At 37.2% G+C, this 26,056-nt stretch overlaps 1 protein-coding gene across 4 annotated transcripts in view; it reads left to right on the top strand.

Annotated features, from left to right (window-relative positions):
* Window positions 1-26,056, top strand: part of NCOA1 (nuclear receptor coactivator 1) — a 100,749-nt gene that overhangs the window by 9,276 nt on the left and 65,417 nt on the right. For all 4 annotated transcript variants that reach the window (XM_004745923.3, XM_004745924.3, XM_004745927.3 and 1 more), the window contains 6 exons: window positions 651-756; window positions 6,438-6,604; window positions 12,473-12,570; window positions 21,907-22,084; window positions 24,360-24,539; window positions 25,487-25,582. In XM_004745923.3, coding sequence (XP_004745980.1) covers window positions 668-756; window positions 6,438-6,604; window positions 12,473-12,570; window positions 21,907-22,084; window positions 24,360-24,539; window positions 25,487-25,582 — 808 coding nt within the window. In that variant the 5' untranslated portion in view covers window positions 651-667. Of the gene's footprint in view, window positions 1-650; window positions 757-6,437; window positions 6,605-12,472; window positions 12,571-21,906; window positions 22,085-24,359; window positions 24,540-25,486; window positions 25,583-26,056 lie in introns of those variants that run through there.

The following is a 26,056-nucleotide window of genomic DNA, read 5'->3' as shown; positions in this document are numbered from 1 at the left end:
GAGAGAGACCTGGCTGACATGCTCAGGGAAATGACTTTGTGTTCTCTGGCATCTATACCAAGATCCTAACATAGACTAAACATTTGATCTTTGTCTCCTGACTACATAGACACGAGGTTAGGAGTATAGAATTCAAAGTTGGTAAGTATCAAATCTAGTTCATCGCTTTAACTTTAATTGTATATGTATTATTTATTTTCCTAACAATATAAAGTCCCAAACCTTATGAGTAAAAGTCATTTAAAGTTCTTTTCAAAGTATAACCCAAAATAAATGTAAAAATATAATTTCTCTGACTCCCAAATTATTCATTGTTTTTACACTTACATCTGAAAGTGATTTTTTTCCTCTGAAAAAAATTTCAGTATCTACTTCATTATTCGAACAATATTTTCATCCTGATTGACCTTTATGATTTCATAGGGGCTTATTAATTTTGTTTCACAGATACAGAAAAGAAATGTAGAAATAATAACTAGCTGATGATTCTGTGCTTTTCTGTAGATGTGGTTGTTTCATGATGACTGTAATTAGCTATTCATTGAGAGAAAACTGTGTTTAGATATCTTCTAATGTAAAGGAGCTTCTTCCTCCCCTATGGTTAGAAAGTTGACCAGGGTGGATTTCTTACTGTTGGCCTTCCTTTTTAGGTGTGAAGTTTTTCAACATGAGTGGCCTTGGAGACAGTTCATCTGACCCTGCTAACCCAGACTCACATAAGAGGAAAGGATCGCCATGTGACACACTGGCATCAAGGTAGGAACACTCTTTTCCTAGTCTATATCTGGGAGAGCATCTTTATCATTTTCATTGACACTTTGGAGCCCTTGTTTCATCTACTCCAAGTTTCCTGGTCTTGAGTCCCTTAGACTTACCATGTTCTCTCGCTTCCCCGGGGCCTTTGCATATGCTGCTCCCTTACTCCAGCTTGCTCCCTCTAGATTTATAGTCAACATATAATCAACACCTATATGTTTTCCAGATGCCAGCTTAGACATTACCACCTTAAAAGAAACGTCCTCTTATTTCCATAACTATTATTTTAAATCTCCCTCATTCATGTATCTGTCTCACATGTATGTTTATAGCTCTGCTCCATAATTTCAAGTTTTTACTGATTCTTGTGATCATTTTATGAATCCCTGGCTTCTCCATAGCACACTTAGGCTGCCATTTGGTAAGGACCTTGTCTGTTCTTACCATGTTATCCCTGGTTCGTAGCATAGTATTTGTGAGTATAGTAAGTATAGTAAGGACACAGTAAATATTTTTCAAGTGTATGAATAAATCCATTGTACATCTTTAATTGCTGTCTTAGAACATTATGGTCTTAGTAGAACAAAGAAATATATTGTTGTAATATTAGGATTTTTAAAGAATGCCTATTTGTGAAATTAGATATTTGTATATTATAAGGGATATGATCACCTTAAATAGGCTAAAAGAGAGTAATTGCTAAGAAGATACTAACAAACACCAGATAGAGAAGGGACCTTAATCACATCAAAAGAGCAGCTTCCCACCTGAGAGGAGAAGAGTGGGGATCCATTCACCTTCTAGGATCTCCAGCAAGCTTTCTCGGCCTTTCACTATTTCCGATAATAGTGATAATTCTTTGTTGTAGATGCCATCCTGTATATTGTACAATGTTTAGCAATATCCCTGGCTTTCACACACTAGAGGCCAGTAGCATCTTTATGTCAGTTCTGATAACCAAAATGTCACTGCAAGTTGCGATTACCAAAAATTTCTTCAAACATTATCAAATGTTTGTCAGTATTTCCCAAGGATGGGGAAAGCAATATGGCTCCAGTTGATAATCACTGACCTTGAGAGTGAAGTAGCAGAAGACTCTTTTGTCACTGGATTACATGCTTCTTTCTTCCGGGGCTCAGGAGGAGAAAAGGATTTTAATAGGAGAGTGAGTGCCAGGGCTCCAGGCTGGAGAGAGAAGTTAATCAGTTCAGAGACCTCTTGTAGAGAGATCATAATCTAAGCACTCATAACCACAGGTAAGTCCAGATGCTCAGAGGAATGTTGATATCAAGATACAATGGAGCTCTGTGTTATCAGAGTTAATGTTCTTATGTAAAGTCAGTCCTTTTCAAAGGAAAACTTACGAATAAATAAAACTTTTTTAGATTTAATTTTTTGTTTGGGGGAATTTTTTTAATCTACAAAAGTAGAGAGACTAAGAGACTATTTATAGACATCACATAATTGTTCATATTTTACAGTATTATTAGTATTATGTTAATATTTGCTTGAATAAAGACAGTAAAATGATTAATGATTAAATTATCTGTCTGCAACTAAATTCTCCATTTTTAATAATCATATAGATAAGGATTGGTAATAATGAATGTTTATAAATATATATTGTACCATACTGTATACTATATATACATATACTATAATATAATGTACTCTTTTCAGCATGTATCTTGAGCTATAAATACATATAGATTCAGTCCTGTCACTTTTTGATGAAATAGTGTATTATAGGAATGTACCCCGTTTGAAAAATCTATTTCTCTACGGAGAGACATTCCCTATAGATAAATAACCTTTTTGTTAGAAATTTTCGTCCTTACCGCTAGCACTGCAGCAAACATCCTCATACACATCTCCTACTTTACATGTAAGAGTTCTGTTAGGATCTGTGTACATTTTTATGTTAACTAGGTCACTACCACATTGCTCTTCAAAAAACAAGCATTGAGAGTTCTTTTTTCTCACATCCTTACCCACACTATTCTCTCCTCACTTTAACTCTTTGCCAATCTGATGAATGTGGGGTTAAGTTTTATGTATATTTAACCAACCACTAGTTAAATTGATCATGATTTTTCTTTTCCTCTTCTGTGAATTTCCTGGTTGTATCTTTTGCCCATATTCCTGCTAGGGTATTTATCCTTTTCCTTTTCATCTATAAGAGTTATTTTTAGGGGCACCTGGGTGGCTCAGTGGGTTAAAGCCTCTGCCTTCAGCTCGGGTCATATCTCGGGGTCTTGGGATCAAGCCCCGCATCGCATCAGGCTCTCTGCCCAGCAAGGAGCCTGCTTCCCTCTCCCTCTCTGCCTGCCTCTCTACCTCCTTGTGATCTCTGCCTGTCAAATAAATAAATAAAATCTTTTTTTAAAAAAGAGTTATTTTTAATTTTCTAGCGACTACTTTGTTTTGCTTATATTTGATGCAAGTATCTTCTCCCAGTCTGTTTAACTCTGTTTTTGAAATCTGTTGATGTATCTCGGAACCTTCAGTTTTCATGTGTCAAGCTCTTGGGGGATCTTGTTAAAGAATTTTTTCCCCTCTGCCTTAGGCCTTAACTGTATTTTTATGTATTTTCCCCTAAAACATATTTAGAGTTTTCATTAATCTGGAATTTATTTTTGTGTGTGATAGATACAGTTTTATTTTTTCCCATGTAGCTCATAAGTAATTATGACCCTATCCTTTCGATGCTTTTGTGCTGTTACCTTTATCATAGATCAAGTTCCCGAATAGATAGGGATCTGGTTCTGAACTTTCTTAAGACAATCACCTTGATCTCTGAAGGGGCAAGTCACTCTTCCTTTTCATTTTTCAGTATTGTTTTCCCTCTTCTTATCCCTTTAACTTTCAATTCAGATGTTTCTTCTGGAAAAAAATACTCCTGGGATTTGGATTAGAATTTCATTTACTTTTATAGATTAAGTTGGGGGAGAAATGACATTTTTATTTTCTAGACTCCAGATTCTAGAGTGTTCTTATTTATATATAAAGGCTGTTCACTTATTCAAGTCTTCCCTGTTCTTCAGTAACAGCTTATAAATTTCCCTTTTGAAAACCTACCTCATCTTTAGTTAGATGTATCCCAGTGTACTACCAAATTTTTATTGTTTTTAGAAATGGTTTTGTCTATTATACTTTCTAATTGGCAGTTTTTAATACCGAGGAATACTAATGATTTGGGATTATTGGTCTCGTGTGCATGTGCATCCAGTGTTCTGAACTTTCCTATTTGTTTAATGGCTTATCTGTAGGTCTTTGTTTTTTGTACATGTATAATCATGTTATTAAAAATATTAAAAATTTAATATATTTTTCTCTTAGATGTTTTAAAGACAATCCTTATATGTTTGTAAGAACAATCCTTACATTTGTATGTTTGCTTTCAAAATACTTGAAAACATTCCCTCCTTCAGTTTTATAAATGTGGGCCTTAGTTTCAATTGCTATTTTTGGTATGGTAAACCAAAACTTTGTGATTTTGAAACTGATTGAGTTTTCCCATGAATACCACTTTGTCACGTTTCTTTTGGTTTTGTTATCACCTACTGACTCTTCATTAATCGTGAAGAGCATATGTTAGACTTCAGGTATTGCCAGCCCTGTCCACAGGAGCCCTGATAGAGTTTCTTAGTAGTTGTTTGGTGGGGTGAGATGTCTCGTTTCGCCTCCTATTACCTCTTCTCCATTCCTTAACTCCACTGGAGAATGGAGATTAAAACGCTGGTCTCAGAATGGCAGGTAGCAGTGCCTTGTGCTTGTGTAACATTTCTAATTTAGCTCAACAGGTCTTTATTAAGTGCCTGCTATTCAGCCAGCATGGTGTGCATGTTATTACGGATGTTAAGTGAAGTGAGACAGGTTTTCTATCTTCAGGGAGCTTACAAATCTGGTCATGCCACGCATTCCTCTTCTGAAACCCTTCTAGGCTTCCTTTTACCCTGAAAATAAGTGTTCATAGCCAAAATGGTGATGATAGATAACATTTATTGAACTAATAGCCAGGAACTCTGCCAAGCATTTTACATGTATCATCTTTTTTAATCCTCACACAATTCTGGGAGATAATTAATGTCATCATCCTTGTTTTGCGGATAAAGAAATTGAAGCTTAGAGAAGTTAAATTGCTTCTGAGTAACTTGCCCAGCATTACACAGCTAATAAATGACCAAGGAGGTTTGAACTTATGCTTTTAAGCAACGCACTGTGCATACTCTTTATCTTGGTGTATGCGAGAGCCCTCATGATCTGGCCTGGACCTCATCTCTTGCCCTTTTGTTTCTTACTTATAGTTCAAGCATACTGAACTACCTATAGGTCCTTTAACTTGACATTTCCATTCCCAGTTTATAACTTTGAAAAAGCTCTGGGTGGGTTTATCTGCCTCCCCAACCCTGAAACCAACCCCTCTCTACCACTAGGTTTGGACTCGTCTTTCTCTAGGTTTAGGTGCTTTTTCTGTGAGCTTCTCTAATGAAAGGTTTTAAAGATAAAGACAATACGATTGTTGTAGTTTTAAAATTTGATTTTGTTTTGGGATGTGTACTATTTTGTAGCATCTTGTTTTACATAGTTAAATACAGTTGATTGTCAACTTATTATGTTGTTATGGAAATGTTATTGCTTTTATAGTTTTTTTATTATGAAAAGTAAGAGATATTTTAATTGTTGCCAATTATGAGGTTTTTAAAAAGCAACTGGTCTTTCCCTCTTTTCACCTCTTTTTTTCTGCCACTTTTCTACCATTATACCAGATGATTTTGATTGCTGCTTATAAAACAAAGAGCTATTTGTGTCCAGTCTTTCTTATTATGTTAATTTGATAATGGAAAAATTCATTTCAAAGTAATACTTCACTATCTTTGTATGTATTACATGAAGCAAGTTGCCTGATGATTTGGCTAATTAACCCAGAAGTAAAGACTGGAAAACAAAAGTGAACAATATTCATTCAGTACATTGGAATGAATATAAAGTGCTAGCTTTTTGCACTATTATCCTTTGTTCTTATTCCAAATTGATTTTATTTTTTACATTTATGAGAACTTATAAATAGATGTTCTTTCTATTTTTAGAACAAAGTTTATACAAAAGACCTTGTTCTCTGTACCTTTGTCTCTCTATTGATTTTTTATTCTTCTTTTACTTTTTGGATGGAAACTCTTTTTGATAGGACCAACTAATGGTCAAATCATTATAAGAATCAAGAGTTCATCAGATTTCTTTCAGTAGCAAAAAAATTAAGACAGTTTATCAGATTTCCAAGTATAACTTATTTGAATCGTAGTATAGTCTCCACTGCTTAATTTATAATATTTAGAATGTAAAATAAATTCCAAATGCAACTTGTATATGTACCATCTGCTTCCTTTTAACATCTAACATTCATTCGCTATTTGAAATAATTGATGTATTTATATCATTGAGGAAATAACTTCTGTGATGGCAGTCATTCTTTTTACGTACTTTGGCCAGAATTGTTTTCTGTACTTCGGTATTTCGTAGTATCTGTTTTTCAGATGTGAATTTAGATTGTTTTCAAAATCTGACTTTATATTCCGGATAAGATTACAGATCTCTATAAGTATGTAAATATTAAGTACTTGAAGAGAGAAGGAAGTACGGTGGTAGAAATGTACACTGACTGGTTTTTCTTTGTGTAACAGCACTGAAAAGAGGCGCAGGGAGCAAGAAAATAAATATTTAGAAGAGCTAGCTGAGTTACTGTCTGCCAACATCAGTGACATTGACAGTTTGAGTGTAAAGCCAGACAAATGCAAGATTTTGAAGAAGACAGTCGATCAGATACAGCTAATGAAGAGAATGGAACAAGGTAAACAAAACCAAACCCATAGCTGTGTGCTTTGTTATGAAGACCTTTATAATATGCAATTTTATTTTTTTATTATAAAGAAATTGCATTGAATCTCATAATCTTATTAAAGCATGTTTGTTTAGATGGTCTTTATTTTAGAAAGTGAATCTGAGAGGCTTCTTGTTATAACAACAAGGCTTATTAATTTAACATGAACACTTGTTGCCTTGGTTGGTTATGGAACCTGGTATCCTAGGGAATTGAGTTAAGACACATAAGTTGTGGTATCAGACGGGATGCTCTGGCATGGTGTTAAAAGACAATAGCTCACTTGTAGGAAAATCCCTCCATCTGAATAATAAGCCTGGGCTCTGAGTGTGGGAAACAGTGTTCTATGAGAACACCCTGATTTTTTTTATGATTTGTATTTGTACTTACTCATATTTACTCAGCACCCATACCACAAAACCCCTTACAAAGAACTAAAGTAGATACAAAAGCAGAGTACTTTGGAGTGAAATTCCCACACCTGGCCCCAAGGCATTCCCAAAGAACAAGTGATTTAATGCTAAAAATTTATGTAACATATGAGGAAGTAATCTACAGTAAGTAGGAACACATACAACAAATGGAATAGACCCAAAAGAACATCAGATGAAAAGCAATGTCAAAAGAGTATAAACAAATATATTTATGATGATTAAAGTGATAGGATTTTAAGATTTTATAAGTTGGAAAGTAGATCGTCTAGTGACAGCTGATTGAGCAGAGAGGAGAAGCTGGTATTTTTAAGTATGCAAAGGGGAGAGCCAGTAAGAGGCTACATGTCTCCTTGCTGCTTGGTCTCAAACCCTGACAGCCTGACTCATACTCCCTAAGTCAGAGGTGGGAGGACTCTTCTGGGGACACTGAGCAGTCCAAAGGAAGAGACGTATAGACACTGATCATTGGGAATGATCCGCACATGACCAAATCAGTTCTCTGCCTTGCCCCCTCTATTCACAGAGCTGCCAGTCAGCATTTTAGTACCTCACTTTTTAATATGAATAAAAATCCAGATATTTGAGGAAAGGCTGTAATCAAACAAAGAGAAAAAGAAAAGGCACAAATCAAGCCAGTAGAAAAAACGGGAACTTAGAGAAAGCAGAGACAATGCAGGGAGCAGAAAAAAACTTAAAACCATCCAACAGTCCCTCAGAGACAAAAAGGAAAATATTTCATGTATGAAATAATAATAAGATGCTATAAAATAAAACATTCACAACATCAAATAACCTTTGGTACTTAAAATCAGGATAGCCGAAATAAACTTTATCTCTTTACCTTGTTTTCTACTCTTTGCCTACTCACACCCTCTGCCTGATCATTTTGGGCACTCTCTGCCTCAAGTATTTGCACTTTCTGTTACTTTTGTCTGGAATGTTCTTTCCCATATATATATATACTCTCTTTCCCAGATATATACTTTCTCAGATATGTACATTCTCTCACCCCTTATATGTCTGTGTTCAAACATTTCTTCTCAATGAACTTGTCCGTAACTATCCTGTCTAATACATACACACCTCCACAGCTTCCTTGACTTATTTTCCCTCAGTGTTTTTTGCACCTAACATGTTACATGTGCTACATGTTCATTGTCCGCCTACTCCCACTAGAGCTTCATGAGGGCAGGGATTTTTGCTTGTTCATCACTGTGTCATCAATACCTAAAGCAGTTCCTGGCTACATAGTAGACTTTCAGTGAGTATCTGTTGAAAAATAGATGAAGGGTTGAAAAAGAATGTGAAGAAATCCCTTAGAAAGTAAAATAAAAAGATAAGCAGTGGAAAACCAAGAGAAAGATGAAAATGTATGGGATTAGTTCAGGAGATATAACATATGATTAATTCCAGAGAAAGAGAACAAACCAAATAGAAGGGAGGAAATTATAAGCATAGTAGTACAAAAGCAAAACAGCACACTTCTCAGAATTAGAGAGATGTGGGTTTCCAGATTGAAAGTACTCATATGGTGCCCAGCATAGTGAATAAAAAAGAAAAGGAAAAAAAAACAACTCACATCACTGCACAATTTTCAGACACGAGAGAGAAAAGAAATGAGAGAGAAAAAAATAGACAACACACTAGACTCAGAATGTGTCCAAATTTCTGAATAACAGTACTAAAAAATGAGAATTCTAAACCTGGAATTCTATGTGCATCCAAATGAAGTATGAGTGCAAAATAAAGACATTCTCAGACCTTCAGAGCCTGAATATTCAGCCAACATTTCAGAATTGAAAAGTTGGTTTTTTGTTTGTTTGTTTGTTTGTTTGTTTTGTTTTTTCAGAAATACCTAGTAAAACCAAGGTAGTAAACCAAGAAAGAAAGGCAATAGGATCTTAATCCAGGGAAACCATGGAATCTTAACAGAAGAAAGGTAAAAGGAGACCCAGGATTACAGTTGTGCATCAGCCTAAAAACATAGCCAGTCCCAGTTGGAGCAGGTGGATGAGGGACTTAAGGAGGAATACTTCCATAGGAAAAAAAAGGGGGGGGGCAGAATATATGATGACTGACCAAACTGAGAGGAATTTTTCAACTCTTGGGGATAGTTTAGAGATGAGTTGTTCTAAAAAAGAAAAAAAAAAACAAAACACAAAATATAAGAAACATAAATTATAGCACACATCTGGCTCATTTGTGAAGTATATTTATATAGCCATAGTAACATAGATGTTAAATACTGATTGTTCTAAAAATTGTTGTAACTGTATTGGGAGGACGGAAGGACGGAGAAGTATGTATGTAGAAGGTGGGTGTAAGTAAGCTCAAGTCTTACTTTTCATGATAGCAGGTCAGTAATGTCTGTCGAGGACATAATCCAGGATACAGCAAATAAACATATTATTGAGAAATACAGAATGTATTAGTTAGGATATAGGCTAGGCTACTGTAACAAGAGACCAAAGTACAGTGGCTTTAACAAGATAATCTAGGTATGTGTCAGAGGTTGTAATTCCTTCTGTCTTTTCTGCTGTGCCCTTCCTAGTGTATTGCCATCACCTCTGTGGTCACACATGGCTCATCTGTCTATATCCCTGCTGACAGGAAGGGGGAAGAAGAAAATGGGAAGACACACTTCTTTCCTTTTAAGGATAAAACCCAGAAATTGCATGTCATTTCTGTCCACATTCCTTAAGCCAGAAAGTTGGTCCTGCAGCCACTCCTGCCTTAGGATTTACCTAAAACTTTAGATGTTTTGTTTTTCACACATAGTTATTTAATTTACTTGAACTTGATAGTTTATGTTTTTCAGCAAACTAATGTTTAAAAACAAAAACATGTCTTAGTGTCATAAACATATAAATTAATGAAGGAAGTATGTCTTAGAACTAAATGAGAAATTTTTATACCTTAATATTAAAAAGATAAATAATCCAATTTAAAAATGGGCAAAGGCTCTGAATAGACTTTTCTCCAAAGACATATAAATGACGAACATGTTCAATATCATTAGCCATCAGAGAAACGCAAATCAAAACCACAATAAGATACTAGATGGCTATGATCAAAGAAACAGATTAACAGGTGTTGGTAAGGATGAGAGAAATTTGAACCCCCATACGCTGCTTTTAAGAACGTAAAATAAAATTGTGGAGCCACTTTGGGAAACAGTCCAGTAGTCCCACAAAATGTTAAACATAGAGTTACCATATCGCTCAGCAATTCCATTTGTAGGTATAAACCTGAGACAAATGAAAACATATGTCTACATGAAAACTTGCACACAGATGTTCATAACATCATTATTCATAAAGAGCTGAAAAGTAGGAACAACTCCTATCTATCAGCTGATCAATGGATAAGTAAAGGGAGGTATACTTAATGTAATGGAATATCATTTGGCAACAAAAAGGAATCAAGTACTGACAAATGCTTCAATATGGATGAACCTTGAAAACATGCTAAGCAAAAGAAGCCAGTCACAAAGAACCACACATTGTATGATTCCATTTATATAAAATGATCAGAATAGGCAAATCCATAGAAACAAAGTAGATTGGTGGTTGCCTAGGGCTTGGGAGTATCGGGAAAATGGAGAGTGAGTACTAAAGGGCACGAGGCTTCCTTTTTGGGTGATGAATATGTCCTAAAATTTATTGTGATGATAGTTGCTCAACTCTGTGAATATACTAAAAACCATTGAATTTTATGCTTTAAATACATGAATGGTATGCTATGTGAATTGTAGCTCAGTAAAGCTGTTATTATAAATACTGTAAGAGATGACATTTTATACCTATTAGAGTCACAAAACTAAAAAGAAAAAAAAAGTGCCATCAGTTGCCAGTGAAGGTGCAGAGAAACAAAAACCCTTAAACCTTACTAGAGATACATTCTCTTTAGAGAGTAGTCTGTCAGACTTAGCCCTTTAAAAAAAAAAAAAAAAAAAAATATTGTTTATTTGAGAGAGAGTTAAATGCAAGAAAGCACAAGTGGTTGGGAAAACAGAGGGAGAGGGAGAAGCAGGCTCCCCACTGAACGAGGAACCCAGTGCTGGCTCGATCCCAGGACCCTGGGATCATGACCTGAGCTGAAGGCAGAGACTTAACCAACCGAACCACCCAGGTGGCCCAAGCTTAATGATGTCAAAAATGCACAGACCCTATATGATCCAGCAACTTCACTTTTATTTACCTTAAAGAAGCTGCCACACATGTAGAAAAAAGGAAATACTGAAAATAGTTTATTACGGCACTGTATGTGGTGGTCAAAGGACTGTCAGGGGTGGACTAGGAAGTCTAACTGTGAGTTGTTCATATGATATAATACCATATCCCAGTTCAAATGAATGGATTAAATCTTCATCAGTGTGCTTAAATCTCAAACATAATAGTGAATGGCAAAAGTAAGTAGGAAAAGTATATTTATGTAAACTTTAAAACACAAAACTAATATATTATTCAGGAATTCATACATGTGTACTTAAGTAATAAAAACAGGCTTAGAAATTATTACTCTGACCTGAGAATACAGATTAGTTCTGAAAAGGGATAAAGGAGGAGCGGTGGCAGAACGTTAGTTCTATGGGCAGCATTTTATTTTTTTAAAAAGGAAGGACCTGAAGCAAATGTTAACATCTGTGAAAAACGAACAGTGGATATGTGAACGTATGCTATGTCATTTTCTGTATTTTTTGGAATATATGAAATAGTTCATATTTTAAAGTGAAAAAATGAGTCTCTATATTCAATAATACCACATTTGGTTTTTGGCTGACTAACTAACTAGTTTGACAGATTGGAAACTTATTTAAGGATGGTGCTGCTTTAAGATGATGGATGGCTTTTTCAACATCACTGCACAAAAGAATTTCAGATCATTTAGCAGTTACGGATTTATCAATCGGATCACCATGACATGAATGTGAAAGGTTAGCTAATTCATGCAGGCTCACTAAAGGAAAAAGCATTTGTTCACTCTTTATTCAGTGGCAATTGATCAAATCAGAAAAGGATGAAGAAAAATGGAGAAAACCGTCATTCTACTACAATTTAGCATTTCTTAAAAACTTTAAGTGTAGACTTTCTAAACAGTCTATATATTTATACCATTTTTCCCATTGTTGGAATACTGGACTTAATAGGTTGGAATTCAAATTCTCCTACTGCCACTTTAATAGTTACATGATTTGCGACACGTTACTCCGCCTTTGTGACCCTCAATTTTGTCATCCATAAAATGAGTATAATTAAGATTAAATAATACTCTTAATAAATATCACATAGGTAATAGACAAATGTTATTTGAATCTTAAACCAGGTGAATCTATGTCTTCACAGACTTGCCATCATGGAAATGCACCTTTTTGGATTTGTGACTTTTTGTTTCTTTATTGTAGAGAAATCCACAACTGATGATGAAGTGCAGAAGTCAGACATCTCGTCCAGCAGTCAGGGAGTGATAGAAAAGGAATCCCTGGGACCTCTTCTGTTGGAGGTAGCTGTTCTCACTGAGTCACAAAGTGGTCAGAGTCTTTGGTCTAAGCCAGTTTGGCTTTTTCTTTATCTTTTATGTCTTACTTCCAATTAATAAATTAGAAAACAAAGTAAGTTTTAAAAAACCTTTAATAATTACTTTATTTTGTAACCTATTTTGACAGTTGTGGCTATTTCAGGATAAATGTGAATGATGAATATGAGGACTTTCATGAAGGCCTTCCATGTAGTCAGATGGAAAACTGAAGTCTAGGGGATGGCTTTGCCATTTGTTTCTGGGGTGGTTGGACTTGTGGGTATAAAACATAGAGTCATTTAGCTTGCGAGTGCTATTTGCATGTCTACAAGAGAATTTCACTTTTGAGTAAGGTATGCCTCACTTTATTGCAGTAGTTTAGTTTAGTTTCCTGACTAAAATTTTTAATTGTTTATGTAAACACTGTGAGAAAACTTACTGTTTTAACAATTCTTACCAAACTTTTAAAGTGAAGAACTTTTAAACTTGAATTATTTTGTAATTACTGTGTAATTTTCTCCTCAGCTTTCCCTACCTAATCCTCACTCCCTCTGTTCTCAAGGCAGATGTTTTGTTTCCAGGCAGGCTCATCACCTTAAGTGCTCCCTCTCATACATGAATGTTTAAGGACATATGTGTATGGACACACTCGTTCCCCACAGCGTATGCCTTTCTGTCTGTAGGCCTAGTTTCCTTTGTACACCTATATATAGGTGTGTATGTGTATAAATCATATATAAATAAATGTGAATATATATATATACACATATACACACACATATATATTTTTTAAATTTTTTATTTTTTATAAACATATATTTTTATCCCCAGGGGTACAGGTCTGTGAATCACCAGGTTTACACACTTCACAGCACTCACCAAAGCACATACCCTCCCCAATGTCCGTAACCCCACCCCCTTCTCCCAACCCCCCTCCCCCCAGCAACCCTCAGTTTGTTTTGTGAGATTAAGAGTTGGGAGGGAGACAAACCATAAGTAACTCTTAATCTTACACATGTATTTTTAATCTATTTTGTGTATGCAGTAAATTTTCCTTTTCTTGTCCTACTTGAAGGCCCCCCTTTCTGGTGAAGTCTTTCTTACAATTCAGACTTACACAGATCTCTTTGTTTTCTAGCTCCCTGATGCATTTTTCTCTATTATCCTGACTAAATCCTCTTTTTTAAAAAATCCATAATTCCCTCTGCCAACACTGCTAATGTGAGAATATTCTGAGAATTCAGTTCTTGCTTTTCTACCCCCAGAAATTTCTTATTTCTTGCTCTTTGCTTTACCTTTCATCTCTGTGGATATGAGACCTAAATACATACCTCTTGGTCTAACCTCTTCACATACTCTGTTCCTATATCTTTAACAGGCTACTGAATATTTTTTGCTCTCCTAATAGCAGTTCCCCCTCAAAATCTAAATTGTTCATTTTCCCTCCATGTGACACAAGCACTGTATTACTTACAGTATTGGTCTTAATGATTTTTTTTTTTTAGGGAATGGGCTCATATTTTATAGAACTGTAACATATAAAAGACATAGGCCATTGAAACTGGATAGAAATAACTACCACCTGAGTACGTGCATGCACATATAACTGGGAGAGGGGAGCTAGCCACATGTGATAGCATCTGATAGTTTTTATTCTGTTCTTTTCATAACTTACTAAGTCGATTGCATGACACATGACCTTATTTTGGAAACAGTATTGTAACAAGTATAGTAAAAATGTTAATGGTAGAATCTAGATGGTCAACATTCCAGATGTTCACTACAGAATTCTTTCAACTGCTGTGTTTTAAAATTTTAAAATATAATCTCTTAGAGGAAAATATGTTAAGGAAAGAAAAACACTTTTGGTTCATTTTCAACTTCCATCTCTTTGCCCTGCTGGGTACCTGTAACTGGCCCACTGCTTGGTTACCCTTGGCCTTTCTAGAGAACCTGATCTGTCAGCATTTACTGCCTATCTTCTCTCTCCTACAGGATGTTGGTAGGCTAGACTTTTCAAAACTTCTAGTTTTCCTGTGTGGGTTCTGCCTTCTCAGTGCCCTAAAATTTAAAACTAGCCTCGGGACTCCTTTCAATTCATTAAATATTATATTATTTTCTACATATAATGCCTTTTGAGATACTAATAAGTATAAGGTGTACAGGTTCTTGAGATTTCTGGGCTTCCTGTAGGAAAATGGCGATTATTTAAATCCTAGCTTCATCCCAGGTTCTTGAGAAACCACAGAGATCAACATGGACAGCAAGCAGGTTATCAACAGCCCGAACACAGCACGACTGGAGACAGAGCGTATTACTGCTGCTACTTTACTTTATATAAACATTCGTTATTGCTGTGTGAGCAAAATCTACAACACTTTAGCACGAAGAGAAAATGACAGGAAAATGTCCACTCAAAACTACTATAAAAAGAAAATAAAGTAGGAATTATTTCTTTTAGCTGATGAAATTATTACCCTGAAAACCACTGTGGGGGCACCTGGGTGGCTCAGTGGGTTAAAGCCTCTGCCTTCAACTCAGGTCATGATCCCAGGGTCCTGGGATTGAGCCCCACATTGTGGTCTCTGCTAGATAGGGAGCCTGCTTCCCTTCCTCTCTCTGCCTCTCTCTGCCTACTTGTGATCTCTCTCTCTGTCAAATAAATAAATAAAATCTTAAAAAAACAAACAAACAAACAAACAAAGCACTGTGAATCCAAGGAAAGCTGTGGCTCAGAGTTGCACATGAGTTAGGTATCATGGGACAAGCAGTTTCAAATAGGAAAAGGCACATCAAATTAGAAATTCTAAAACCTCAGAATAGAAATGTATTTAGGTTCTTGACTTCAGGGAGCTAATAGTATTTTTATTAATGAGCCACAGATATGTGAAACAGATGCAAAATAGAATTACTAACTTTTACAGACTTCATTGCCTCCATCAGCACCTTTTTCTGTGCTGCCTTCTGTGCCCCCAATCTCATCTTCATGGCCTTAAACTTTGTATAGAGTCTAACCCAGGGCAGCCAGGAGAGGTGGTGAAAAGCCACCGTGACTCTCCTTGGGTTCATTCAGACTGCAGTCTAGAGCTGCACCATTCAGTAAAATAGCCACTAGCCACACTTGGCTGTTCAAAGTTAAATAAAATGAGAAATTCAGTGCTTCAGCCTCGCCAGCCACATTTAACCTGCTCAGTGCCCACATGTGGTTGGTGACTACTGTACTGGACACACAGATATAGAACTTTCTGCAATGACAGGAAGTTCTCTTTGGCAGCATTGGTCTAGAGGGACTTGCTTAGATGGGAGATGTGCTCATCTAAAAAGTAACCAAATACGAACCATTCTCTGAGAAATTCTCGCCAGCCAGTTTTCCAGTTATTCTTTCCCCTCCCCTTTTAAACATAAAGTAGCATGAGTTAAGAATGAAGATATTGGAGGTAATGTCCTCACATTTAAAGGAAGAGTAGAATTAGACTTGATTTATTCAACAAGTATTTGTTGCTTGACACATAGTAAGTACTCATGCACTTTTTTTTATTGTCCTGATTGTTGCTCTCTGCTGTCTAAAGTCTTTGCCTCTTCTTCAGAGCTCTGCGTTATCTGACTCTAGCTCCTTATCTCCTATTGCTTCCCAAGAAAGATTCTGTTTAGTCATAGTGTCTCGTGCTCGTGCATTCAGGCCTCCTTACCTCACTTTGTTCCACTCCTTAACATTGCTATGTGCCTCTTGACACCATTTACCACTCAGTTCCCCTGCCTTCCTTCATGTAAATTATTTTTATTAACATATAATGTATTATTTGCCCCAGGGGTACAGGTCTGTGAATCACCAGGTTTATACACTTCACAGCACTCACCACAGCACATACCCTCCCCAATGTCTATAACCCAACGACCCTCTCCCTACCCCCCACCCCCCAGCAACCCTTGGTTTGTGAGATTAAGAGTTTCTTATGGTTTGTCTCCCTCCCAATTCCTTCTTGTTTCATTTTTACCTTCCTTAGCCCCGCCCTGCCTGTCAAATTCCTCATATCAGAGACATCATATGACAATTGTCTTTCTCTGTCAATCCCTCTTTCTTAAAACTCTCTTGCCTCCTTGCCAGAACTCTCTCCTCTCTGGCTACTCCTCAGCCTCTACCTCATATTTCTTTCATCAACTGCCTCTTAAATGTTAGTATCCTTCAGGGTTCTGGCCTTGGCTCCTTTCCTTTTTGTTATTCTGTGCACATTTCCTGGGCAGTTTCATCTACATCTATGTGTCCTCTGATATATTCATGTATGCATGTGCACATGTAAGTATATGTAAATTATCAATTAGGGTTCTTGGTTTTCAGGCAACACCAATGCTGACTAAATTTAGCGCATGTGAATTTATTGGAGTGCTGTTTGGATAGCACAGAACAATCCTTGGAAAAAAGATGAAACCAAGGCATCTTAAGGAGGCTAGGAAGCAGGTACAATACAAATGGTCTCTTAGACACATTTGGGCAGTGCCCTGCTGTTAGAATGAATGCATTCCAGCTCTGTTCATTCTCTCTGCATTTCTCCTCAAGGTTCCCAGTTAGGCTGGAAGTCTCCCAATGGCCTGATTAAGAATCTCATGAGACCTTATTTAATGGGGAAGAAGTAACTCCCCAAAGGAAATCAGATATTCTTTGGAAGGGGAAAAGATGATTGTAGTTAAGAACAAATAAAAAAACAAATGGTATCATATGTACCTGTAAATTGCAAATGTCTATCTTTAGCCCAGATCTCCCTTCAGTTTCTCTTTCACTATGTCTTGCTGCCTTCTGAACATCTCCATCTAAATGTTGCTTAGTCATTTCAAATATAACGTCTTTTTTTTTTTTTTTTTTTTTTTTAAGAGAAGGAAAGAGAGTGCGGGGGCAGGAGGGGCAGAGAGAGAAAGAGAGAATCTTAAGCAAACTCCATGCCCATTGTGAACCCAATGTGGGGCTCAGGACGCTGAGATCATGACCTGGGCCGAAATCAAGAGTCGGATGCTTCGCCCACTGAGCCACCCAGGCACCCCTCAAATACATTTCTAAAACTAAATTTGTAATCTATCCTCTTACCTCCTGCTTAAAAATGGGGAAAAAAAAGTAAAATAATTAAGAGTACATTTCTTTACTCCTTGATCCCCTTTCTGAGGGAAAGACACTTATCTACCAGAAACCTTACATCATTAATGAAAGATGACCCCAAATCTTCATTCTCAGAGCTGCTAGAGGTCACCAAATACTGTTTGTTCTGCCTATGTCAAATTCTCTCCTATCACTTCCACTGCTGTTGCCTTAATTCAGGCTTTCATTGGAACTGGAGTATCACAATAGCTTTGCAACTGTAATTGCTTCCAGTCTGCTTGCCAGAGCTACTGCCAGAAGGATCTTTGTAAAAGCAGATCATGTCATTCTTGTGCTTAAAAACATGGCCTTCAAGAAAATGCCCATTGCCTTTATAATAAACTCCTTATTTTTTTGCTTTTCTTGAAGATTTAAAAAAAAACACATTTTACTGGTATATATGACAAAAATATAACAAGTGCATACAAAGAGATTTTGTTTTTAACCTCTGAGCTGTTTCCTCTGTCTTGAATGTCCTTTCCAACCCTCATCCACCTGAGTTACTACTCCGTGTCCTTCAAGACTTGGCTCGGGCATAGTGTGTTTTCCTCCCAGGAGTCTGTACCAGTGACAGTCACCCCTTTGCCCATTTCGAGTGCTTCACTCTGTGCATAAGCTTTTGAATTCCCCTTCGTACTGTATAACTATGTGTACTGTGTGTACCTTTTTTTCTCCTTTAGAGACTATGGAATTGTTGAGGATTGTGTGTTTTATCTCCAGGATTTTTGCCTGTTAACTGGCACATAGGTGATAGTGAACCTCGTGGGGTCATGTAAGACCAAGGCCCTGTGAGAAGTCTTGGCCAGTGTGGACCCCTGCTGTGAGACACTTGGGGGGGGTCAGGAGAGAACCCCCCTCAGATTGCTGATGTTGTGCTGAATGGATGGACGCTTATTGTCTGTACATAGCTCAGTGGAAGACTGGATGCCAGGGCATGGAGAAACAGGAAGATTCCTTCCCAGAAGCACACTTGGAAGTTAATTATACGCACAACATATGAGGGAAAGTTGTAGAATAAGAGCGAGTATCAGCAGATTATATTAGTCAGTCATACTTGAAGAAATTAGAGATGTTTGTATATTCATAGAAATAGTCTTAAAGAATATCCCCTGAAATGTTACCAGTTTCTTGGGGGTGAGATTCCAGCAGATCTTGTACTATTTCATTTTCATACTTAAGCAATTTTTTAAGTACATATATAAATTGTAATTAAAAAACAAGAACAAAAAAAAGGCATTTCCAGCAAGAGACAGGCTGTCTGCATCCCAGGCGTAGGGTCAGCAGGACAACTCTGCAACCACGAGGGAGCCTTTGTGGACCTGTTTTCCCAGCCAGCCTTTTCTGGGGAAGCTCAAAAGAAACATGATGCCCCAGACTTCACAGAGGAAACAGCAAGTCTATGTAACTGAGGCCAGATAGAGACCTGGTGAAAGTTCTGCTCTCCCTGTAAGGCTGATCAGTTGCATATTCCAGAGGCCAGTTACTAGAATAACTTCCCAGCCTGGCAGTGAAGTCAGGTACAGTCAATGGGAAGAGAACTTGGAGAAGCCCCAGTAGGTCTGTGGAAAGGATACTACAGGGATTCCAGCCCTACTACAATGAAGGAGAGCTTTTAAGTCCCTTGGATTTTAAAAATGCAGCAAATAGTCCGGGTGAATCCGAAGGTCTTTCTGGTGCTGGATGCTGAGCCCACCGTTGGCTAATCTTCAGACTGGACAGAAATGACCCCAGAAATGGGTCTTGTTCTCTCCCCTTCCCTCTGCAGGTAACAGGCAACTTCCAGAGATACCAGAGACAGACATGGAAAGTGAAGAAAGCAAGGGAGAGAGTAGCTGTGGCTTTGAGGATAAACAGGGTCACTGGGGAGGCAGAGAGGGAGGAACCAAGAAGGATGCCCTGAAAAGGGAGAAGGTAGGGTGCCTGGGTGACTCAGTGGCTTAAAGCCTCTGCCTTCGGCTCAGGTCATGATCCCAGGGCCCTGGGATTGAGCTCCGCATCAGGCTCTCTGCTCAGCAGGGAGCCTGTTTCCTCCTCTCTCTCTGCCTGCCTCTCTGCCCACTTGTGATTTCTGTCAAATAAATAAATAAAATCTTTTTAAAAAAGGGGGGGGTGGGGAGAAGGTAGTGCCAAAGAGGCTGAGTAGTGTGGTCTTTGCCATAGGTTCTCCATGGAACAACCAGGTTTTGCTTGCTGGTCTTTGATGTCAATATCAATACTGTTTCTTGCTCTAAACTATGACACTTAGTTATACCTGCACTGTTCTTTATTAAACTCCTTTAAGAGACCAAAAATAAAATAAATTAAGTGAAATTGTATTTATGCTGCTTCAGTTAATAGCTAAGAACAATTTAAATAATTTTCAGGTCTACTTTTTAAAAATTGATATATCTGTATTTCCATTGTTCTATTTTCACATAAACTGCAAAGCAAATGATGTATTGATCACCTGCTATGAAATTTATAGCTAATCTGACTTATAGAAACAGAAAAACAGCCAGTTAGAAATGAGGGTGCTTTTCTGTGCTCTTCTACACATGAAATAGGTCAGCAAAGGGTTTATCTAGGAGTGAGGTTTTTTAGATCATTAATCACATCCCTAGGTTTTTATTGAAATTCCATCTTCCTTGATCTCAAGCAGTGATTCTTCCAAAGTAATCAAAAGGTGTTGCATTTTCACATTAAAAAAAAAAAATGAGTTTAAACCCTACTGAAACTGGAAGATTTTTGAGTAGGTAAAAAGTCCTGTTTTAAAATTTTTAAACTGAGAAGAGAATTCTTACAAATGATTTTTATCATTTTGGTGACAAAATCGCAACTACAGTAACATTTCAAAACTTGCATTTTCACCTGCTGTCTCTGTAGTGTAAATGTCTTCTTGAAAGGAAATCTACTTCTTACTCACTGTTTAAATGTTATCTTGACCCTGGAGGGACAAAATTAAGTGTGTTTGTTATTTGGAAAACATCTGCTAGGTAACTTACTATCACAACCACTCATCGTCATAGAAGAGGTTAGCAAATTTGGGACACTTGCCTTTTTTAAAAAGAAAAATGAATAGCCAATGACACTGTTAGCTCTTTTAAGAATTTTGCCGCAGATAACTAGCACACTTATGTGTGTGATACAGAGGATTTTCATGGTCATTTTACATCTTTTATAGAATCCTGTACATGTTCTACTTTCTAAAGATCTTGTCTTTACTGCTTATACATATCCTATAGCAAGTAAATTGCAATATGTTACAATAAGTGGAACGATTACAAATAAGACACGTGCCACTGTCAGCCACTGAATTCTGGATCTTCTCTCCAGATTCCCTGGTTTGTGATATGTGACTGTCTGGACTGAGTTGATGTATCAGGGTGTCAGTATGGTTTATTAAGCTTAACTTCTTTATTTTTTAGATTACACTATAAACAGAGATTCTGACTTTTTCCCTCCATCTCTAGGATTTAATGCTCTCCTTAGGGCATACTATATTTCTTTTTTGAGACCCCCTAGCTCTGTATCAGAGCATAGGAGGCCCTCAGATTTGACTCTTACCTACCTCTCCAAACTTATTTCTTGGCATGAGCCTGTCTTGTACCATGTACTCCAGCCAACTCCAAACTGCTTTTTTTGTTCCTTAATGTGCCACATTGTCCCCTCTGCCTAGAATGTTATTCTCTTATTCCTCTTCCGCTCCTCCACTATGTTCTGTAGAACTCAGGGGTCTGTAAAGAGCCTCTCTATGTCTCTCAACCCAACCTCAAGTTAGGTATCTTTCTTTGTGCTCATCGAGTATTTGGTGTATGACTCTGACGCTGCATTACTGGTATTTTATTATATTTATGCCTCTCTACCACCATACCCCAAGTTCTTTGAGGGTAGAGACCAGGTCTTAACCTATAGTTTAGAGATGTTTATGACTACGTTAATACCAGTTACTTGCTTCACATCTGCTACCATAAAGTTTCTCTCTGAGAGAGAGGGTTGATACACTCACTCATGCCTGTGAAGATTACTGTATAGTCTGTTTTAAAATCCTGCCCCTTCTACAGAAAACATGCAATATTAAATCTTCTATTCAGGCTCCCTTTTTCTTTTAACTTGATATATATTTCTGATCTCTTTTTCAATAGAGATATGTATATGTTTATTTTTCTTTTATTTTATTAACCTCCTAATCTTTTTTTTTTTTTTTTTTGGCTTTGCAGGCTTTGGATGGATTTTTCTTTGTTGTGAACTGTGAAGGGAGAATTGTGTTTGTGTCAGAGAATGTGACCAGCTACTTGGGTTACAATCAGGAGGAATTAATGAATACCAGTGTCTACAGCATACTACATGTGGGGGATCATGCGGAATTTGTGAAGAATCTGCTCCCCAAATCACTAGGTATAAAACAATGTTTTTTGAAAAGAATATGAACTCTCTGTAGCTTTCTTTTCCATTATGCAATTATTATATTTGTAGTACATAGTATTATTCTAGAATATGTTATAACATATTAAAAATATTTAAATTTCATTTCGGCCTGATATGTAAATATGAAGAGAGAGTATCCTCAAATAGTTGATAGAGAGCACTCCTTTTATCCTCATCCTCTCGCTATGCCCTAGTCATATGACAGTAGGAAGAAGCAGAGCAGTCAGCTGCCACGAGAAGCTCCTGCTTGAAATTACCTTTGTTTTCAATTTTGATTATGTCCAAGAAAGAGACAAATGTATATCCTTCCCACCACCCTGCTCCAAAGATAAAAAGGAGGGAGGGAGGAAGGAAGGGGAAAATATTCTGTCATATTATGTATGGATTAAAATGAACATTTTTGGATATAAGTGGTTTCAACTCAGAAGTTTCCAGTATGGTTGGACAGATTGTTTGCTGACAAAGGAGCCCAGCTGAGAGGACGGATGGGGTCTGATTTCCAACCTCTGTTCCATTTGCTAAACCCTGTGCCTGTTGCTTAGCCTGTGCGTGCGCTAAAGTAAGGGGAGGGCCTTGAGTAGAAATTCTGTATAACTAAACTACACATGCAAATAAAATGTTATCTGTAGCTCTTTATTTTCTATACTGTTCACTCAATAGAATGGAAGTTTTATTTCTTCTTTGAAAAAGAGTAGTGTGTTTATGGTACCTGAGGGCCTGAAATGATTATTTCTATTAAAATCACTAGTTTGATATTTGAATTATCAAGGGGTCTTCTGTGTTTTGTTACAGAATTTTAGAGCATGAATGACTTGAGAGATAATATAGCAGATTCCTTTATTTTAAAGATGGTACAAAGATAAAGTAATTAACCTAAACCTCACCGCTTGCTCATAACAAAACCAAGACTCCTTCCTCCAGTATAGGTTTGTTTCCATGATTTCCTCTAACAGTTACAGGCTGATGAGATACTAAAAAGGAAGGAGGTTCAGTGCAGAGGATAAAGTAAGAAAACTGTCGCAAATAGCAAGAGAAGAGCCTTAAAAACCCTCTTACTGCCACCATGGTTTGAATAGAACATTGTTAACTGGGCAGTGACCCATCACACAGTGATGATTACATGAAATATACAGACATCTTTTCTATAACTGAATTCAGTTTTTTAATACCAAATCAGGCAACATTTATGTTTTAACAATCATTTTTATATAATAACTTACTTTTTTAATTTTTTAGAGAGGGAGGAAGTGAGGCAGAGGGGTACAGAGAGAGAGCGGAAATCTTTTTTTTTTTTTTCCAAAGATTTTATTTATTTATTTGACAGAAATCACAAGTAGGCAGAGAGGCAGGCAGAGAGAGGAAGGGAAGCAGGCCTCCGGCTGAGCAGAGAGCCCAATGCAGGGCTCAATCCCAGGATCCCAGGATCATGACCTGAGCCAACTGCAGAGGCTTTAACCACTGAGCCACCCAGGCACCCTGAGAGAGCAAGAGTCTTAAGCAGGTTCCATGCCCAGTGAGGAGCCCGACACTGGACTTGATCTCACGACCCTGAGATCATGACCTGAACTGAAATCAAAAGCTTAACCAACTGAGCCAACCAGGCATCCCAATTTTTATGTAATAACTTATTGACTACCCACTATATTTGCGGGTGAGAAGAATGGTTTGTGAAAAGAATGGTCATTAAGAAGCCAAGGTTGGTCTCTTTCTAGTTTAAATATTTTTTTGAGTCACAGTCTCCTTTGAGAAACTTTGAATCCTCTCCCCAAAAAGGTGCACATTTTGACAAGCCCATCCTTAAGAATACATACCTGCCAGGTTAAAACTCCTGCTTCACAATGGGTCTCTGGTTTCCAATCATTTTTTCATTTCCAGGGTGTAACAGAAACAAATGGAAAAGTGCATTAATTAACTGCTATAAAAAAATCTGAGTAAGAGTGTGAGCTATTATTTTTTGTCTTTAACTTTTTTTAAAGACTGCTAAAGAATTAGGAATACGTTAGGTCTTATTTTTGAGGGGGGGACATCCTATACAATCTCTTAGAAATTTTGCACTTTTTGTAATTGGTAGACATTAAGATTTGCTAAGGAAGATAAGTATCCTGTTGCCTCAGGATAATGTTAAATGCGAAGAGATCTGTCTTTAATCTGAATATCTAATAAAGCAGATGGCTAAATGTATGTCTTTGTATCCTCAGAGTTCTTCACCCTATTCGCAGACATATAATCAGTTTTTCTTCCACAGTAAATGGAGTTCCGTGGCCTCAGGAGGCAACACGACGAAACAGCCATACCTTTAACTGCAGGATGCTAATTCACCCTCCGGATGAGCCAGGCACCGAGAACCAAGAAGCGTGCCAGCGCTATGAAGTCATGCAGTGCTTCACTGTGTCACAGCCAAAATCAATTCAAGAGGATGGAGAAGGTAAAACAAAGGGTGATTTTAAGGGCTTTGCTCGCTTTTTCCATGGCTTTAAAGATCAGGGAGGTAATTGATTATAAACAGCCTTTTTCAGATAATAATTTTGGCTACTATATTATGCATCATAGTGGTGATTCAGCTTACTGTGTTATTTCCCAAAACTTAAGAAAGTTGCCAACATCTAGAATCACCCCTTTAAAATGCCCCCACGCTCTCGGTTTTAAGCTGGCATTCCCACTAAAATGTCAAATTCAAACCAACTTGCTGCCTAGAAATAAGAGACGTAGCTAACTGCTGCCAGTTGGAAATGTACCAGATGCAGCAGGCTGTTGAACAGCTCTGATTTTTAGAAAGTTTCAAGTTTAGAGTGTGGGGAACATTGGAGAATAGAGTTAGCATTTTTGAGGCCATACAAGGTAATTTACAAGAAGAAAGCGTATGAGCAGAAGAAAACACAGCTGAAGCTCTAATACGAACATGGTATCAACATGGCATTCGTCAAGTATATGATAGAGGATGAGTTCTGCACGTGAGCCAGTCTGAGCTAAGTAAAGAGCACCACAAACTGGAAACTGGAGTAAGGACTGGGGAAGGTAGAAGAGGAGAAATTAATCAGATACAAAGAAGGCCATGCATGTAGCAGGTTTCACCTGCAAATGGGTGCCACAGTCAACTGAGGATTTTTTACAAAATACACATGCCAGTGCCAGTCTGTCTGATATGATCGAAGTTCATGTTCAGCTGTGTAGCACTCAAAAATATTGGAAATGGGACTTCGAAAAAATTTGGTTACCAGCAATTTTATTTCTAGTATTATATTATTAGATCAGAGTGACTCCAGTATTGGGTCCTATAACATGTGTTGTTTTATGGAAACCATTAATGGAAAATGATGGATGTGAACTGTTTTCTGCCCTCTCTTCTTCAACTTCCCTTTCTTGTTTTGGCAGATTTCCAGTCATGTTTGATTTGTATTGCACGGCGATTACCTCGGCCTCCAGCTATTACAGGTGTAGAATCCTTTATGACCAAGCAAGATACTACAGGTATTTACTGCAGAATTCAGAATTTACATCCAAAATTTTGTGTCCTTCTGTTGTCTGCTATTCAGCTTCTGGTCACTCGTCTTAAACAGAATACATTTTAAATGATGGTCTTGATCCTGGGCACTTTATATTTCATTGTATTAATTTTTTTTTTAAGATTCTACTTTTAAGTAATCTCCATTCAGCATCAGACTCAGCCTCACAACTCCAAGATCAAGAGTCACATGCTCCCCCAACCAAGGCAGCCAGGCACCCCATTTATCTTGTGCATTCTAGATGTTGTAATCATTGTCATGGGCAGGGCGCTGGGGAGAACATTATAACTATTCACATACTGTTTTGGTTATAAATTATTTTTCATAATCATGGAATAAGATTCTTAAAGAAATTTGGCAAGGTAGATGTACATATAATTATTTTTAAATGGTGCTTTTAAAATTATGCTTCAGTGGATCTGGCTATTTCTTTTTCCTC

This window comes from Mustela putorius, unplaced genomic scaffold, assembly GCF_011764305.1.
Source record: "Mustela putorius furo isolate JIRA1106 unplaced genomic scaffold, ASM1176430v1.1 tig00000281_pilon_pilon_pilon, whole genome shotgun sequence".
In the NCBI taxonomy this organism is placed as follows: Eukaryota; Metazoa; Chordata; class Mammalia; order Carnivora; family Mustelidae; genus Mustela; species Mustela putorius.
Note: the sequence above shows the minus strand (reverse complement) of the source record. Positions and strands in the feature narration are given on the sequence as shown.